This window comes from Oryctolagus cuniculus, chromosome 2 (assembly GCF_964237555.1).
Source record: "Oryctolagus cuniculus chromosome 2, mOryCun1.1, whole genome shotgun sequence".
NCBI classification, from domain to species: domain Eukaryota; kingdom Metazoa; phylum Chordata; class Mammalia; order Lagomorpha; family Leporidae; genus Oryctolagus; species Oryctolagus cuniculus.
In genome coordinates, this window is record NC_091433.1 from 115,839,995 (window position 1) to 115,858,263 (window position 18,269).

An 18,269-nucleotide genomic window follows, 5' to 3' on the forward strand; every position below is an offset into this window, starting at 1 on the left:
CCTGGCAGGGGCCCAGAGTGTTAGGGAGAGGGAGTCAGATCCCTGAGTGACTGGAGGGATTGTTCTCAGCAGAGGGAGTTTGTTCTCAGGAACTGAAAGTGTGAGGACCTGGATTTGAACCCTGGCTCCTGTGTTTAATGAGACCTCAGGCCAGTGACCTAGCCCTCAATTTTCTCACCCTTGAAATGGGAAACTTGCAGTGGGCTGGGAGAGAGCAGTGTGACACTCAGGCAAGCTCTCCTTCTGCCATATACCTGTTCAGAACATCCTTGCTAAAGGCCGCTGAGGGTGCTGAGGGTACCCCAGTGACTAAGATAGCAAAGACTGCCCTGACCCAGCAGCACGCAAGACAGAGTGGCTACCTCCACTTTCCGTTCCTTGCTTGGTCCCGTTTTATAGGGAAGAAGACTGATGACCTGCTAGTAAAGGGACAGCCACAGCTGATGTCACACTAGTCCTGTTACAGCCATTCTGCAAGCCAATGCATGACACAAAATCTGTCAGCTGTCCCTGGACTGCACCGTCTGAGGACTGCCTGTCACTCTCCAGCAAACCAGTCCTTCAAAGCACAAAGGAAACCAGCAGCCATTGCCATCACCCCACTTGTCAGATGCCGTGCTAAGGGCTTTTACACACGAATTCCTTGAACCCTCACCGCAATGCTATCTTCTTCACCCATTTTACTGATGTGCAGACTGAGGTCTACAGAATCAATATTTACAAACTCACACAGCTAGAAAGCTTCCCACTCTGGAATTTAATCCCGAGAGTGATTCCAGAGCTTTTGATCCAAAACTCCACTCTCTGTAGCACAGAGCACTTTCTAGGACAGATGGCTGTACACATGAACACACACACACTCACCGCTGTTGGGCTTTCTCTGGGCAGGCTTGGGCCATCAAGTTGCCACAGACTAAGGGTTCAAGTCTCAGCTTTGCCATCAGCCAGTCATGTGACCACAGACAGATGACTCCCCACCCCTAGGCCTCAGTCTCCTCAGTTGTACAACGAGGGGAGCAGGCGGAAGTGTTCTGAGTCCCCTCTGGGATAGATGTCAGTTTCTGGACTTGTCTGCAGCAGCGTCTACCTGACCTCAGACTGGTATCTTCAGGGAGGTCAGACTAGGCAGGGAGCACCGGGCCCTCGGTTCTACTTGCCTCTAAGTCCTTGGTGATGGGGTGGGAGGGTCCGTGTGTCACCAGGAGAATGGCGTAGGCTTTGCAGATCATCCCGTGCCCCACTTCAATGTTGCCAGCGTGCCAGTTGGTCAGCCCTGCCCGCATCACAGCCATGCCCAGTTGGGCATTATTGGGGTGGTAGAGCTTCCTGTAGGGCAAATAATCAAGACCCATCATGGCAACCATCTTTACAATTGTATGTCATTGGACAGCTGGTATAGTGCCCTTGTGGGTTAAGTCCTTCTGCTTCTCCCACTGGTGCTACAAGGCATCTGTGGCTGGCCAAGAGGGAAACCAGGTGCAGAGACTTGCCAAACACCTCCCCACCCCCACGATGAGGCTGTGAGAGCTAGCACTCAGACCTGGGCCACCAATCCAAGCCCTCTCGGAGAACAGAGCCAGGATGGCCCTCTGGGCTTGGATACAGGGAGCCGGAAGCTCTCAGGAAGGACTGCCACAGCCTCCTCCCTGGGGAGTGACGGGACATTCAAGGGGGAGACAGTGTTGTATTTTTCACCTCCATGACACCTCTTGGCAGGGGTTCTCTTTTCAGTACATTGTACAGCCCACCCGCGCTTTTTTTATGACTAGCAGCCTCTCCCAAGAAATGAACCTTCTTGTGCCAACTTACTCATTTGGCCAGAAATTCAGTCACATGCCAAAATGGGTACAGAAGGCAAGAGTGGTTATTTGCAGAGGGAAGGCAAGGGAGTCGCATTTTACAATTTATAAGCAAGGATGGCAGGTGTATCTTCTGTTTTTTAAAATAAAAGATAGTTTGCAAGATTGCTTATGCTGATTGTTAGGAAAGGTTTTCATTAAGCTGGAATTAGAAGTAAGAAGACAAAAAGCGTAAGATGCCACCCGAGTGGTAGATGAGATGGGGAATTTGACAAAGAACAGGGGTGACAAATAGGTTGTATCCCAAATCCCAACTCTGACTGGATATTGTGCTCAGAGGGTCACCATAAAAAGGCTCAGTTACAAAGAGAATCATTATTGATTACTAATGCCTGCTGGGGGTGCAGGAGGGAGGGTTAGCAACATGTGTGTCATCCACTTTTTGTGATCTCTGGAATGCACACACCTTCAGGAGACTCCACAGGACCCCAGGGTTGTCACTTACATATAGCCATCCACCATCCTCTTGGCGTAGTCCGCAGCCTCCCCAAAGGCCTGGAGGTAGGACAGGACCTCAGACACAATGCTTAGCATCCGCAGTGTGTAGAGGTTGGTGTCGGCAAACACTGGCTCCTGCTTCTGCAGGCACTCCCGGCATAACTTCACAACCTGCGGGGAGACGTGGGCCCTGTCCACTACCACCGCACCAGCACACATGCCCAGCTCATGTAACCAAGTCCATCAGGGGGACACTGGAGAGGCATGCTTTTAAGGGGTTGGGGAAACTGCTGAGGTGGGTGGGAGAGTACATGTGTGTCGTCTAAACTGGTCCTATAGGGCTAAGAAGTAGGATGGGGAAGGTGATGGTAGGAGATATGGCTGACAAGCAGAGCGAGGCGTTTTAAAGTCAGTAGATACAGGAAGCTACAGAAGCTATGTGCACACGCACATATATGGATACGACACAGATAAATACATTCATTGTTTCACAAAATGCACTAAGATAGGTCCCCCTAATATTCCCATTTTGCCAGACAAGGGAATTGAAGAGAGGGTGAGGACTATGCCACAGTCACAGAGTTAGTGAGCAACAGATTCACCCTAAGCAGTCCATCTCCATCTTAATCACCATACTTGCAGTTCTCCATCATGATCACTGAAATCAGGTGGAAATCATTTCAAAACACTGATATCTGTGCCCTGTCTCAGATGAATCAAAACAGTGTCTGGTGGCCGGCGCCATGGCTCACTAGGCTAATCCTCCACCTTGCGGCGCTGGCACACCGGGTTCCAGTCCCAGTCGGGGCGCCGGATTCTGTCCCGGTTGCCCCTCTTCCAGGCCAGCTCTCTGCTATGGCCCGGGAGTGCAGTGGAGGATGGCCCAAGTCCTTGGGCCCTGCACCCGCATGGGAAACCAGGAGAAGCACCTGGCTCCTGGCTTCGGATCAGCGCAGTGCGCCGGCCGCGGCGGCCATTGGAGGGTGAACCAACGGCAAAAGGAAGACCTTTCTCTCTCTCTCTCACTGTCCACTCTGCCTGTCAAAAAAAAAACAAAACAAAACAGTGTCTGGAAGAGTGACCCTGGCTGTCTAGAGCCCATGAGGCAACTGGGTAGGAGTCCAACAAAATGAGGACTGCCAACAATGTGTCCTAAAGACGGTTCCCTACAATCCACAGGGCCCGCCGCATCCAGCCCTACATCTGGCCCTGCCCAATTTGAATGGCAAAGAAGCAGAAAGGAGGAAGAGTTTGCGAGAAGCCGGGGGAGGGGGACCCATGGAGCCTGCCACTTGCTCCAGCTCTGACCTATGCCTGCACAGACTTTCTATGTTGCACATGACTTTCTCCCCACAGGACAGAATTCCCAGGAGGCAAGGAGTGTGCCTTGTGTTGGTCACCCTAGAAAGGACCCCAAATGAGCACTGAAGTGGTAAAGGAGAGAGAAGATGAGAGCAAATAAAATGAACACAAATTAATCTCCCAGGCCCTGTAGTGGCATCCCAGCCTGGCCTCACAGAGTTGCTTAATGAACTGGAGGAGAATATGCTGGGTCCTGGCACCTGTGTTCTGTTGGAGATTGCATGAATCCTCCCTTAGGGGTGAGACACAGGAATCTGTATCTCCAAGAGCTGCTTGGATTAATTCAACGCAACTGTTTGGCAGGCTGGTGTTTGGGAGTGGGTCCCAACCCTGAAATCCCCTGAGAGCTTTAAAAATCCTAAATATCTGGTCCCATCTCCAGAGACTACAGTGAAATCATCCTGGTGGGAAGTTAACATGAGCATTTTCCAAAAGTCATTCTAATATACAGCCAGGTGAGACTCCACAGTGCATCAGCAGCTCGGTTGGGAGACTGGAAACTGCAGCCACAGGTGCACTGAGCCCAGGAAAGCAAGCAACCCCCTCCCAGCGTGTCCCACAGCCATCTCCTTTCCTCCAGCTCTGACGCCACCTGAGCTACCCAAAATCCCCAGGGACTTCTGTCAGGCTGCCTTGGCGTTCCTCAGGCCTGGTCTCAGTGGGTTGAACAGTCACCAAGAACACATCCTCGGAGGTGCTAAAAGTCCAAGGGCAGGAAGAGTCAAGGTCTCCACCATGGGACAACTTCAGGAAAACAACCTGTCTGTGGCCTCCGCACCCCCACGCCACTCCTCTCTGGTCCCTCCCTTCTATCCCTCCCCTCTATAAAAAGGGAATCTTACCTCATGATACAAACCCTCACTGCGTGCCTTGTCTATTTTTTCCAGTGTATCCTTGCAGAACTCTGTCATCTCCTTCACCACTTCTTGAGAGGGCTGGAAAAGGGGCAGATGTGGAGTGGAGACCCCTTCATGAGGCTCTCCCGTCCACTGTTACCTTTTATGCAGTGCAGTGCCAGGTTAACCCCTTCAGCATTCTGAGTGCTTAATTCCTGCAAATGCTGCTCTGGGTCCCTGGAGCTTGTCCAGCTCCCTCTTCACGCTTCGGACATATGTTGAGTGACCCAGGCTCAGAGCCAGACTGCCCAGCTGACCTATCCCCAGCCTGTGTCCACTCCTGGGCCTTTGGACTCCAGAGCAGAGCCCGACATGGATCCCTGTTGCATTCTCTTTGGATTCTGGACTCGGATTCTATCATCTCAAATACTTGCCTTTCTTCCTCGCTGCTTCAAGTCTACCATCTGTTCCACAGGTGTGCGCTCTTGTATTTTGTCTTCATCCAAGTCTTTAACTCAAATATCAGCAAAGAACTGAACACAGAGTCCAACACTTGACCCCAAACTGCACTCCACTTTGCCACTGGAGATCATTAAAGAGGACACTTGGGCCGACGCCGCGGTTCACTAGGCTAATCCTCCTCCTTGCGGCGCCGGCACACCGGGTTCTAGTCCCGGTCAGGGCGCTGGATTCTGTCCCTGTTGCCCCTCTCCCAGGCCAGCTCTCTGCTGTGGCCAGGGAGTGCAGTGGAGGATGGCCCAAGTGCTTGGGCCCTGCACCCCATGGGAGACCAGGATAAGTACCTGGCTCCTGCCATCGGATCAGCGCAGTGTGCCGGCCGCGGCGGCCATTGGAGGGTGAACCAACGGCAAAGGAAGACCTTTCTCTCTCTCTCTCTCTCTCACTGTCCACTCTGCCTGTCAAAAAATAAAAAATAAAAATAAAAAAAGAGAGAACACTTGTGATAATGGTGATTCAAACTCTTCCAGCCATTACTTACTTGTCTTAATCAAAAGGGTATTATGAAAAAATGTGTTGGCTCTTTATCAAATCTAGACTCATTAGGCTTATTGCCTTTGCCTAAGCAGTCTAGTGATCTCATCAAAATCCATCAGAATAGGGTTTTTTAAAAGGTTTTATTTATTTATTTGAAAGACATCCTTACAGAGAAAGAAGAGATAAGGAGAGAGAGAGAGAGAGAGAGAGAGAGAGAGAGAGAGACATCTCATATGGGCACCAGTTCTTGTCCTGGCTGCTCCACTTCTGATCCAGCTTCTTGCTAATAGCCTGGGGCAAGCAACAGAGGATGCAGAGGATGGCTTAAGTGCTTGGGCCCCTGCACCCATGTGGGAGACCCAGAAGGAGCTCTAGGCTCCTGGCTTCGGCCTATCCCAGGTCTAGCCTTTGAGATCACTGGAACAGTAAACCGGCTGATAGAAGATCTCTTTCGCTCTCTCTCCTCCTTCTCTCTGTAACTCTGACTTTCAAATCAATCAATAAATCTTTTTTTAAAAAAGTTAATAATTCTTAGAGAATTTTCAGGAGTAATAGTTCGCTGAGTACAGTTAAGTATTAAAAGTCTGGCTCAATTTGATGTAAGAAGGCTCTAGAAGTGAATCCATTTCTTTAAAGGAGGCTACTTTCAAGGTTCCCGAAATGAACTGGCAGAAAAGTTATTCCTTCATATGTCTAAAATGTGATAAATCCATTCTGAGAAAGGAATCAGGGCCATCCCATGTGGCTGTGCTTTTGTGAGCAAAGTCAGGAGCCCTCTGATTTGCAGCCAGGATTTAAGGAAACCCCACAGTGAAAGCCTGTTCTCTCCAGAAGCATTAAAGAAAATAGAAAATGAAGAGGAAGAGCAAAGGAGAAGGGGTGGCTGAGGCCAGACAGGGGAAGAGGAAGAGAGATTAGAGGTGGACAAGATAGAAGACAGCAGACAGGAGAAGCCTGGGAGGGGCAGGGAGGCCAGGGAGGGGCAGAAGCCAGAGAAGGGGAGGAGGCAGAAGAGGAGGGGCAGGGAGTAACTGAATAATTGTGAAAACCATGGTTAAAGACTGGAACGAGGAAAAGAGAGCCCTCAGCAGCCTAAGCAAAGACAGTCCAGAGGAATAAGGGGGGGAAATGCTACAGCCCTCAAAGGAGCCGACCTGGGGGCCAGCACTGAGGTGCAGCAGGTTAAGCTCCCCTCTGGGACACTAGCATCCCACATCAGCGCACAGGTTCAAGTCCCAGCTGTTTGGCTTCCGATCCAGCTCCCTGCTAATGCTCCTGGGGAAAGCGACAGCAGATGACCCAAGATGGCCCAAAATGGCCAACAGAAGAAACAGAAGACAGCCCCTGCCACCCATATGGGAAACCAGGATGGAGTTCCTGGCTCCTGACTTTGGCCCGGCTCAGCCCTGGCTGTTGCAGCCCTATGGGAGAGTGAACCAGCAGTTGGAAGACTCTCTGCCTCTCTCCAGCTCTCATTCAAAGGTTCTGCTTTTCAAATAAATAAATAAATCATCTTTTTTAAAAAGGAAGAGTAGGGAACCAACACTGATGACAGTTTGTAGACTCCAGCCTTTAGAACTGTGAGACCACTTTGGGTTGTTTGTGGTTCCCTGTTGCAGTAGCACTAACAGACACACACATGGCATTGTTTGGTTCCTTCATTCTTTTCCCTCCAGAAATAGAGTTCAGGGGGTAGGCCTTTAGCCTGCCAGTTAAGACGTCCCCGTCCCACACAGGAGTTCCTCCCTGGTCTGGCTCCCAATTCCGCTAATGCGGGCCTGGATTGCATTCCCAGCTCCTGGCTGCAGTTCTGGCCCCGAGCCCAGCCCCAGTCATTCTGGGGCATTTGAAGAGTGAACCAGCAGATAGGAGTGCGCGCTCGCTCTCTCTCTCTCTCGCTCGCTCACTCGCTCTTTCCCTCCCAAAGGTTTTTTCTTGGTTAAATAAAAGACACAGAGCTCCCTCCACAGCTACATAAACATCCACTTCATTCATTGTAAGGGTAGCAGGGTATTTCTTTCATTTAACATTTCCCTACTTGTAGTTAGAAGGTTGTATTCAATATTTTGTTGCTCCCCAAAATGCCGCCATGCATATACATGTATTTTTGTTCACATGCGTAAGCACAGCTAAGGGGAAAATTCATAGAAGTAGAACCTTTTGGTCAAAGGGTAAAAATATCCTATATTAAGAATAAGTTTGTGGGGCCGGCGCCGTGGCTCACTTGGTTAATCCTCCGCCTGCAGTGCCAGCATCCCATATGGGCTTATTGCCCATATGGGAGGTTCTAGTCCCAGTTGCTCCTCTTCCAGTCCCGCTCTCTGCTGTGGCCCAGGAGGGCAGTGGAGGATGGCCCAGGTGCTTGGGCCCCTGTACCCGCATGGGAGACCAGGAAGAAGCACCTGGCTCCTGGCTTCGGATCAGCGTAGCTCCGGCCATAGCGGCCATTTGGGGAGTGAACCAATGGAAGGAAGACCTTTCTTTCTTTCTTTTTTTTTTTTTTTTTTTTTGACAGGCAGAGTGGACAGTGAGAGAGAGAGAGACAGAGAGAGAAAGGTCTTCCTTTGCCGTTGGTTCACCCTCCAATGGCCACCGCTACAGCCGGCGCACCGCGCTGATCCTATGGCAGGAGCCAGGAGCCAGGTGCTTTTCCTGGTCTCCCATGGGGTGCAGGGCCCAAGCACCTGGGCCATCCTCCACTGCACTCCCTGGCCATAGCAGAGAGCTGGCCTGGGAGAGGGGCAACCGGGATAGAATCCGGCGCCCCGACCGGGACTAGAACCCGGTGTGCCGGCGCCGCAAGGTGGAGGATTAGCCTATTGAGCCACGGCGCCGGCCAGGAAGACCTTTCTGTCTCTCTCTCTCACTGTCTACAACTCTACCTGTCAAACAAATAAATAAAAATTTAAAAAATAAAAATAAAGAAAACTTCATGTGCGATTTCTCAGGCCTGACCCTAGGCAAGTACAATGGCTTGACCAGGGAGGTTTCAGGAGGCGGGGAGAGGCAACTCCCCCAAACACACCTGACAAGAGGTGATGCCAGGACACTGGCTGGGACCTGCCTGCCGTGCTCTGCCTGAATCCCCAGAGTTACAGGCCCTCTGGGAAGTTCATGGGCAGGGGCGCATTCATTGACTGCGAAATCCCATCGGCTGGCTCCTGGAGAAGCTGAGGCCCCCAGCAAACACCCCAGCAGGAGGGGCCGTGTACCTTGGGGTTGTCCTTCACCCCCAGGAAGAGGTCGTCCTTCAGCCCTTTCTGACAGTGCTCGCAGGTGCAGTCGAAGTAGTACTGCTTCTTCAGCTGCCGCCTGCGCTCCTCGCTGACGTTGAGGAAGTCGATATAGGACACCGTGAGCTCCTCCCCTTCCGAGATCTTGCCCAGGGCCCGGAGCTCAATTCTGGAGCGGGGTGAAAGGAAAAGAGTCAATTCCAAGGGGTCAAGCCTCAAAGGCAGCAACAGCCTCTAGCACTCTGAGAAAATCCCCACAGCCCCCCAAAAGGGGAAATGTGACCTAAAGGACAGTTTTCTGGATGATAACATTCTTCTCACTGCAACAGTCAAATCTCCTCCATTCAGATCCTCGCTCTGGAAACAGCTCAAATAAGAGTCCAGCTGAGAACTGGACTTGGTCACGAAATCATACATGGATTCCACACTTGCAGCTATCCCTGTATATTTAGCTAATAATTGTAACAAAGGAGGGGGAAAATAATCAGAAGAAAACACCAAACCAGAAAAGACTTGAAAATAATTTCTGGGTAGTTCAAGGATTCCTCTCTCAGAAATACACGTCCAATTACAGTCTTGGCCTCTTTTGAGTCTAACTTTAAGCCCCCTCTTACCTTGAGCTTCAGTTTGATGGTTCAGGCCTACCTTATGAGAGGGGACTTATACCCTCATTGAAGGGAAACCAACAATGGCTGGCTCTGTTAGCCTACTTCATGTTTACTTCTGTGTTTATTAGGAGACGGGGCTTAGCAAGAGCAGATGGCATTTCAATTCTCTTTCAGCCTAGACCCGACCCTCCAATGACCTACAGCACCACCTGCTTACCATATAATAGATTCAGATGGAGCTGAAGATAGAAGCCTTCCTTGGAAATGAAATCCAGCAAAGCCACACAGTGGTGGTCAGCCTCCACAAGGCCAGATGGCTACAGGACATAAGTGGTTGCCCTGCATACTAGATTCTCAGTTCTGTCTCTTCAGGATCCTGGGGCCTCACTGCCCAGTGGGAAATCATCACTTGAGAGCAAATGGCAGGATGCAGAGGGCTGGGGAGAGCATCATCACAGAGATCTCTGGTCATTTCTTTGACTTCCCAGAAAGGCTGAGTTGCACACCATGTGCAACACAGAGTAAGACTCTGGGTCTTGGTCCAAGGCTGCTTTTTCCACTGAATCTCAGATGACATTTGCTAGGGTGTGGCTGCTGTTTATCCCCCAAGGGTTCATATGTCGGAGGCATGGTCCTCACAGTGGTGGTGTAGAGGTGGTGGAAGCTTAAGAGGTGGGGGCCTAGTGGAGGTGGTTAGACCACTGGGGGTGCAAGCTTCTGAAGGGATTAATGCTGGTCCAGTGGAATCAGCTGGCACAAGAACGAGTTGTTTTAAGAAGAGCAAGCCTGCACCCACCCACTCCTCACTCTCTGGCCTCCTGTCTCACCTGTGACTTTTCTCAGAGGCACTTTTGCCATGAGCCTCTCACCAGAGGCCAAACAGCTGGGGCCACTAGATCTTGGTCTTTCAGCCTCTAAAGCTTCTTCCTTTACAAATTACCCGCCATCAGATATTCTGTTATAACCACAGAAAACAAGCTAATAGCTAATAGAACAACCAAAGGTGCACCTGCCGAAAGGCAGCGACATGCATGTCTTGGCACCTTCTGAGGTGACCATTTAAGGTTAATAATCCACTTTCCCCAAAGTGGGTCACATCAGCACATCTGAAAAAGGTGATAATAAGTATACAAATAACTCACATGGAGCTGGGCAAAACCCAAGTGCCTGCTCACCTCTTGCTCTTTCTTTCCTTTCTTCCTAACCCCAATTTTTGGCAGCAGCCTTTATTGAAGTGATGGAATGCAAGTGGGAGAGGATGCCTGGACGATTCTATTCACAGCTCTGTGTAGAATCCTAAGATGCCCAAGTTGCAGGCAATCTTCATTTTGCTAATGAGGATGCTGACCTAAGACAGGCAGCTTCCCCCAAGACCTCACAGCACTTTGGAGACAGAGCAAGATTAGAGCTGAAGTGCCAAGGATGCTTCACCACATCCCTCTGACCTCACCCAGCTGCATTCCGGCTGCCTCCCGTGTCTATGATGGACGAGAAATGAGACGCATCAAAGCCCGTGCTTTTTCAGACTTTACTAATGTCCTAAATAGCTCTTTGTGAGCAACTCCTGGGCCTACGTGGAGTGATGGAGTGTGGGTTTCTAGTGTTTGGTCCTGGTGGGGAAGTAAGTAGTTGTGTTCCTTTTACAGGCCAGCTTGCTGTAGAGACTGACATATCCTAACTCAACAGTGACCCAGTGGCCAAGTGGGTTGGAATCTTGAGTTCGTTCCTTTTCATCATGGTTGAGCCAATTCTGGCAAGGCCTTCAGTGTCTTGGAATATTTAAATAGTGTTAGAGTTTTCAAAATCAAATTAACTTAAAGTCACCTTAATATGGAAAAATGCATTTATGTTCATCCCATTTTACCTTACTTGGAATTGGGGCTTAGAGGGCAAATGGTGATCAACACAGAATAAGTATTGTGGAAGGAGTTTTAGCCTTGACTCTTCCTCCAACCAGCTTCCTTGGACAAGTCTCTTACCACCCTGGACCCCAGACCTCTCCCATCTCCAACACTATAATTCCATAGTTCAACTAACTGAGTCACCAGGAGGCAATTTATTTATTTCTTGAAGAGGTTAGGAACAGAGCTCAGAGCCCTAGAAGGCTTCTAGGAGATGTTCTCCTCTTGATTTTCACTCTACAGATATGGAACTTGAGCCCAGAAGATAATGTGAATCATCCAGTCATGTGCATTGCACACCAACACAGCCTCGGCTGCACCAACCACTTCTACCATTGCAATGTCAAAGCCAAAACGTCCATGTGGCATTTTGTTCTCAATAGTTGGTCAAAGACCAGTTCAAGGGCTTTCAAGCCTAATCTGAGGAAAATATCCCTCTGGGGCCATTTAGTTGTTATTTAAAAAAAAAAAGTCAAAAGTGAAGAGCATTGTTTCATATAACCCTTGGACATCTAAACATCTTCTAATGAGAAATATCTATTCAGATCATGTGCCTGCTTTTAAGTTGGGATTTGTTGTTGGTGGTGTGTTTTGTTGCTCCTTATGTCTTCTGGGCAATAGTTTGCAAATGTTTTCTCCCACTCTGTTGATTGTTTCCTTCATTGTGCAGAAGCTTCTCCGTTTGATATAATCACGTTTACCTGGTTTCGTTTTTGTAGTCTGTGCTTTTGAGGTCTTATCTGTAAAATCTTTGCCCATACCAATGTCCTGGAATGTTTCTCCTGTATTTTCTTCTAGTAGTTTCCTGGCTTGGGGTTTTAAGTCTTTGATCCAGTTTGAGTTGTCTTTTTTTATATGATGAGAAATGGGGGTCTAGTCTCATTCTTCTGCATATGGGTATCCAGCTTCCCAGCATCACTTACTGAATAGACTTTCCTTTTGGTGTCTTTGTCAAAGATCAGTTGGCTGTAGCTATGTGGATTTATTTCTGGTTCTCCATTCTGTTTCATTTATCAGTGTGTCAGTTTTATGCCAGTACCACACTGTTTTGGTTACTATCTCCCTGTAGCATTATTTGAGGTCAGGTGCTGTAATCCCTCCAGCTTTGTTCCTTGTGCTGAAGATTGCTGTGGCTATTCAGGGTCAGTTGTGGTTCCCTATGAATTTTAGGATTGTTTTTTCTATTTCTTTTAGGAAAACCATTGGTATCTTGACAGAGATTACATTGAATCTGTAAATCACTTTAAGCAGTATGGACATTTTAACAAGAAAAGTCTAAAGTAAATTTTCATCTAAGCAACTAACTCATAGTTAGCCAGAAGCAGTTAACAGAACACCATGAATAAATATTTATCAAAATATCACAGTTATGGGTGCTATTCTTAGAGCCCAGTCTGGGTGAGAAGTTGGGAATTATAATCAAGCATACCATCCTTTAGTAGGTCAGCAACACCAACAGACCTCATTTTACAGTAAGTAGGTTTAGGGGAAAATACAGGTTTTTGCTAAGATAATGTAGACTAGATGGTTCATGCTTAAAGACTGGAGGGGCAGGAGAAGTGAGGAATGAAGGAGAGGCAAGAAGGAAGCAAAATAAAGCAAAAACAAGGCAAGTGGTGGGTGAGTGCGGAGCAAAGTGTTAATTGAAATGCAGTAAAATGTATAGCATTCAGTGAAGGCTAGACACTGGGCTGCAAAAGGACTTCACAGACTAATACAGCCATGGAGTCTTGGGAAGGAGTGGCCCCAGCAAACCAGGCAAGTGAGGGAGATGGGTCAGAGGAGCAGGGATGCTTGAAAGAACTGACCCACCTCATCTGGGTGTGAAACATGGATTTCACTGCCTCATGACTGAAAGACAAAACAGATACCCAAATGGAAATCAGTACCATTGGCCGATCCGGTATGGCTAGCAGGATACACAGCATTCTGGGTTACACAATCCAAGCTTTGGCCATTACAACAACCTTTATTCCAGCCCTTCCAGCTGAGCTCACATGACAAGATGCATTTCAGTGGAGGAACGTGCCCTGAATTTGGAATGAGAAGTTCTGGGTTCAAAGACACTCAGCCCTCAAGAAGTTAATTCCTTTCTTTGGACCTGCTTATTCTCACTTGTAACCTGGTGATGAGTGAGACCTGCACTTGAAAGTGTAGTGCTATGAAATGCATGGCATGGTGTTATTTTATTTTCCTACTAACAAGCATCCAAGATGAATAAACATTGCCTCTTTGGATGCCTATCTTGGGGAGAGCTTGAACTGCATGTGATGACTGGTGAGGTCACACAAGCAGCATGTAAAAAATGTTGGGAATAGAACTGGGGCGCTAACACCATATCCAGGCTTCTTTCCACTATAGTAGGCAGCTAGGCAGTGACTGAAAAGATACCATCTCTTGCACAAAAGCCATGAAGTTTGGGTAAAATAGCTGCTCGAAATTAGTAGATGCAAGGAAGCCAAAGCAAACATCAGACATGACCTGAAGAAAGCATTCCCAGGTTCCTTGACTGTTACACACAGTGACAAGATGAGCCCAGAGTCACCACTGCCTAGGGAAGGCCTTCTAGAAAATCTGGCTCCATCTGTAGCTGAGCTTATACTCTCTGACAGCCAGGCTGACCTAGATGACAGCCAAGGTAGCCTGTACAACAGCCCCTCAAGGGAAGATTTCATGAGGTCTAGGCCAGGGACCCCAAGAGGCTTAGAAAAGGAAACACAATGCTGAGAAAAGATTAGCATCTGCATCCAAAATAAGCTTCCCCATCCTGAGTGACTTTCTCAGTTGATTAAGAGTCTGGTGTCAGAAATGGGAAAGCAAAGGGAAAGTAGGGCCTTTGCTGTATCGGGGCTTAGACTTGGTTCTCAACCAAGACCTGAAACCCTTGTCTTCTGCTTCTAGGAAGTTTCCAGAGGAAATCTGTCCATTCTTGACGGATCTGAGTCAGCTGGCACCTGTCATGGGAGCTCACCTCTAAGGGCACAAGGAGCTCATATCACTCAGGTCTCCTTCCTTCCCTCAGACATCCCTGGTCAGAGCGCAGGACAACTGGGGGCTCATCCCATTGCCGACTTCTCTCCATTTGTGCCCCACCCCCAGAACCCCTCTTCGCCCTTATGTCCCTGAGCTGTGCCTTCCTGGGCGCAGCTGACCTCTGAAGGCTGCATCACTCAGGATCCTCTGCTCTCTGGCTGGGGTTTGGCCAAAGGAAGCAGATCAAAGGGTGAGAGGAGAAAGAGATGGGGGTACTGAGCCCATGGTGCAGGCAATGGCGGGTTTCTCTACAGGCACGACCACAGTAGAGCTGTTGGGGAGCTCCCTGCCACAGCTCAGCTCTCACAACACTATGGCCTCCTCGTGACCCTCCAGGTCTAGAGGTGGTGATGGTTTCATATGTTACCAGACCCTGGGCACTGCCCCGTTCCCTGTTAGTTTCCTAAACCCACGTTTCTATAACCTGTCCCTTCATTAAATTCTCTTCAAGTGAGCTCTTTGGGTGTGCCTCTGACTCCTGATGGGACCTTGACTGATCTATGCTCCTGCCAACCCACTTTCGATCTGTATTGCTTTGCGATGAACTCTAGGTACATAATCCCAGACTTCAAGCTATTCAATAGTGTTAGAAGTCAGAGACGTGTCTAACCCATCAATGCAGCCTCGAGAAACATGCAAAGACTCAGAGATGACCCATGTGGAATCCTCTGATGTCCTCCTTATCATCTTGCTCCCACCCACGACTATTCTAGAATGAGATTCCTACCTGCTACACCTTTGAAACCCATGCTAGTCAGATTCAACAGGTGCACTCTGGCTTATGTCAAGTGTGGAGAACATACCATAAGGTCTCCCCATCCCCATTACACAGTGCCAGTTGAAGATACTCACTTGCCATTGTTAAATATGACGGTGCAGTTGGGCCAGCAGTCATGGTTCACCAGGGCCAGGTTGGGGAAGATGCCCACACCCACAGCCTGCAGGCCTCTCTGATCACTAAGAGTGAAACCATTGCAGTTGATCTGCCCAGAAGAAAGATTAAAAAGTCAGTCAACAGTTGCAGATTAGGGACAGAACATCAACCTTATAAGAGGAGTAGAAAATCATAGAAGTCCCAGTCTCACCCTGGAGATGCTTAGAGAGTCTGGAAACAAAATAGCCTCTTGCTTTGGTAGATAGTGCCAAATGTGCAAAAATGCAGCAGCACCTTGAAAGCTGTGGGTTACCATATACTAAAAAAGCCAAAGATGATGGAAATGCTGGGTCCCTTTCTCTGTGTTTGGGCCTCACATGCGTCTTCCTCAGCATTTGCCTTGGTTCTTCTCTCTCTGCCCTGATTTCCACGTATGTGCATGTGTGAGAGTGTGTCTCTGTGTGTCTCTCCCCACCCTCAACTCCTCTAGCTGCTCATGAAATATAAATTGGGGCCAGCGCTGTGGCATAGCGGGCAAAGCCTCTGCTTGCAGAGACGGCATCCCATGTGGGCACCAGTTTGTGTCCTGGCTGCCCCACTTCCAATCCAGCTCTCTGCTATGGCCTGGGAAAGCAGTAGAAGATGGCCCAAGTCCTTGGGCCCCTGCACCCGCCTGGGAGACCTGGAAGAAGCTCCTGGCTCCTGGCTTCGGATTGGAGCACCTCCAGCCATTGCAGCCAATTGGGGAGTGAACCAGCGGATGGAAGACCTCTCTCACTCTCTGCCTCTCCTTCTCTCTCTGTGTAATTCGTACTTTCAAATAAATAAGTCTTTTTTTTTAAGAAATATAAATTGACATTTCTATTGGATTATTTTGTGGTTGTCCACAATTTTTAAATATGATGAGTACAATATTTAACATTTACTTGGCAAATTGAATTAGTTATTACTGGTATAGCATTCAGGTGATTTTCTTTTCCTTAGAAATAAGTTGTATTGGGGTCGGCATTGTGGTATAGCAGGTAAAGCTACTGGCTGCGATGCCAGCATCCCATATGGGTGCTGGTTCAAGTTCTGGCTACTCCACTTCCAATCCAACTCCCTGATAATGGCCTGGAAAAGCAGCCTAGGATGCCCCAAGTGCTTGGGCCCTAGTACTCACTGGGGAGACCAGGAAGAAGCTCCTGGCTCCTGGCTGGGTTTTGGCCTGGCCCAGCACTGGCTGTTGCGGTCACCTGGGGCATGAACCAACAAATGAAAGAACTCTCTCTCTCTCTCTGTAATTCTGACTTTCAAAATAAATAAATAAATCTTTATTTTAAAAAAGTTGTGTTTATAGAAATATATTCCAAGTATCTTCTCTCATGGTACAAAAAATTCAAAAAAAATGAAGACATCCAAGGCAGACATTTACCATAGCAGTCAAGACAACACTTGGATCAGCAGCATCCCATATTGGAGTGTCTGGGTTAGAGTCCCGGCCTCACTCTCAGTTCCAACTTCCTGCTGATACACATTCTAAGAGGCAGCAGTAACAACTCAAGAAGTTGGGTCCCTGACACCCATGTGGGAGACCTGGATTAAGTTTCCAGCTCATGGCTTCATCTCGACCCAGCCCTGGCTGTTACAGGTGTTTGCAGAGTGAACCAGCAAATGGAAGATGCTTCTCTCTCTTCCTTTCAAATTAAAAACTGAATATAATATAGAATGCATTAATACCTGCACTCGACGTTCTGCTTTCTATATGAATACACACTATGAGCATTTACACACTCATATGACTACACTAGAAACAGGGAAGAGTATCACTTCCTCCACTATTCTTATGGGCTATTTAGCAAGTACCTGACATTATGCTGTGAATATTGCTAGGAGGCTGTGTTACTTTGGGCAAATTCCTTTCTTTTCTTCACCCTGGCTTTCCCAACTGCAGGTTGAATAAGTTGGACTAGATGAGTTTTCAGGATCCTTTTCAGCTCCAAGCTTCGGTGATTGTGCACTCTGTGGCTCTAGTCACCCCCACCCCTGGCCCCACTCTCCTTGGGGATGCCCAGGATGAGTCTGTCACATCAATTTTCCCCAAAGCCTATAGAGCACAGCAATTAGGAGTAGAATCTCTGGCACCAGACACACTGTTCCTAGACCTTCTTTAAGTACTGACTAATCACATGGCCTTCAGAGGCCATGTACCAGCAGGGCTAGGCCTTCTGCACTATAAAACAAGAATGTTTAAAAGCTTGGACCTCACCTTATATTGCAATAACTGCATTAAATAATACAAGGAAAGCTATGATGGCTAATTTTGTATGTCAGCTTGGCTGGACCATGGTGCCTGAATATTTGGTCTAACATTATTACGTCTATTTCTATGAAAGTGGATATTTTAAAAGATAAGATTAACATTTAAATTGGTGAACTCTGAGTAAAGCAAAGTGCTCTCCATAAAGTGAGTGGGCCTCATCCACTCAACTGAAGGCCTTAAGAAATTAAAGACTGTCCTCCCATGAACAAGAAGCAATTCTGCCACCAGGTTACCTTTGCACTCAACCTGCCATTAACTCTTCCCCAGGTCTCCAGTCTGACCTACTTTGCAGATTTTGGATTTACCCAGCTTCCACAATTGTGTGAGCCAATTGTTTAAATCTCTTTTCCTCTCCCCTACCTCTTTCTTCCTTCCTTTTTTTTAAAAAAATTTTTTTAGATTACTTGAATGACAGAGTTACAGAGAGAAGGGGAGATAGAGAGAACAGTCTTCCATCTGCTGGTTCACTCCCCAAATGGCCACAATGGCTGAAGATGGGTGGATCTAAAGCCATAAAGTCAGGAGCCAGGAGCTTCTTCTGGGTCTCCCATGCAGATGCAGGGGCCAAGGACTTGGGCCATCTTCCACTGCTTTCCCAGGTCATAGCAGAGAGCCAGATTGGAAGAGGAGCAGCCAGGACTCAAACTGGTGCCCAAGTGGGATGCCAGCACCACAGGTGGAGGCTTAACCTACTACATCACAGCATTGGCCCGACCTCTTTCTTCCTTTCTGTCCATGGTGAAGACTGTGCAGATGGTGATTACAGTCATGCTGTTGTTATAACAATAACCTCCCTCGTCAACCTGATCATCATCATTACATAAAGG

At 48.3% G+C, this 18,269-nt stretch overlaps 1 protein-coding gene across 2 annotated transcripts in view; it reads right to left on the reverse strand.

Annotated features, from left to right (window-relative positions):
- SMYD1 (SET and MYND domain containing 1) overlaps positions 1-18,269 on the reverse strand; it is a 43,410-nt gene that overhangs the window by 3,190 nt on the left and 21,951 nt on the right. Inside the window, exons 4-9 of one of the 2 annotated variants that reach the window (XM_002709640.5) lie at positions 15,119-15,249; positions 13,046-13,084; positions 8,704-8,893; positions 4,502-4,594; positions 2,305-2,468; positions 1,158-1,326 (exon numbers count right to left, since the gene is read on the reverse strand). In XM_002709640.5, the coding sequence (XP_002709686.1) occupies positions 1,158-1,326; positions 2,305-2,468; positions 4,502-4,594; positions 8,704-8,893; positions 13,046-13,084; positions 15,119-15,249 (786 nt within the window). The remainder of the gene's footprint in view (positions 1-1,157; positions 1,327-2,304; positions 2,469-4,501; positions 4,595-8,703; positions 8,894-13,045; positions 13,085-15,118; positions 15,250-18,269) is intronic. The other variant, XM_002709639.5, reaches the window with a different exon arrangement.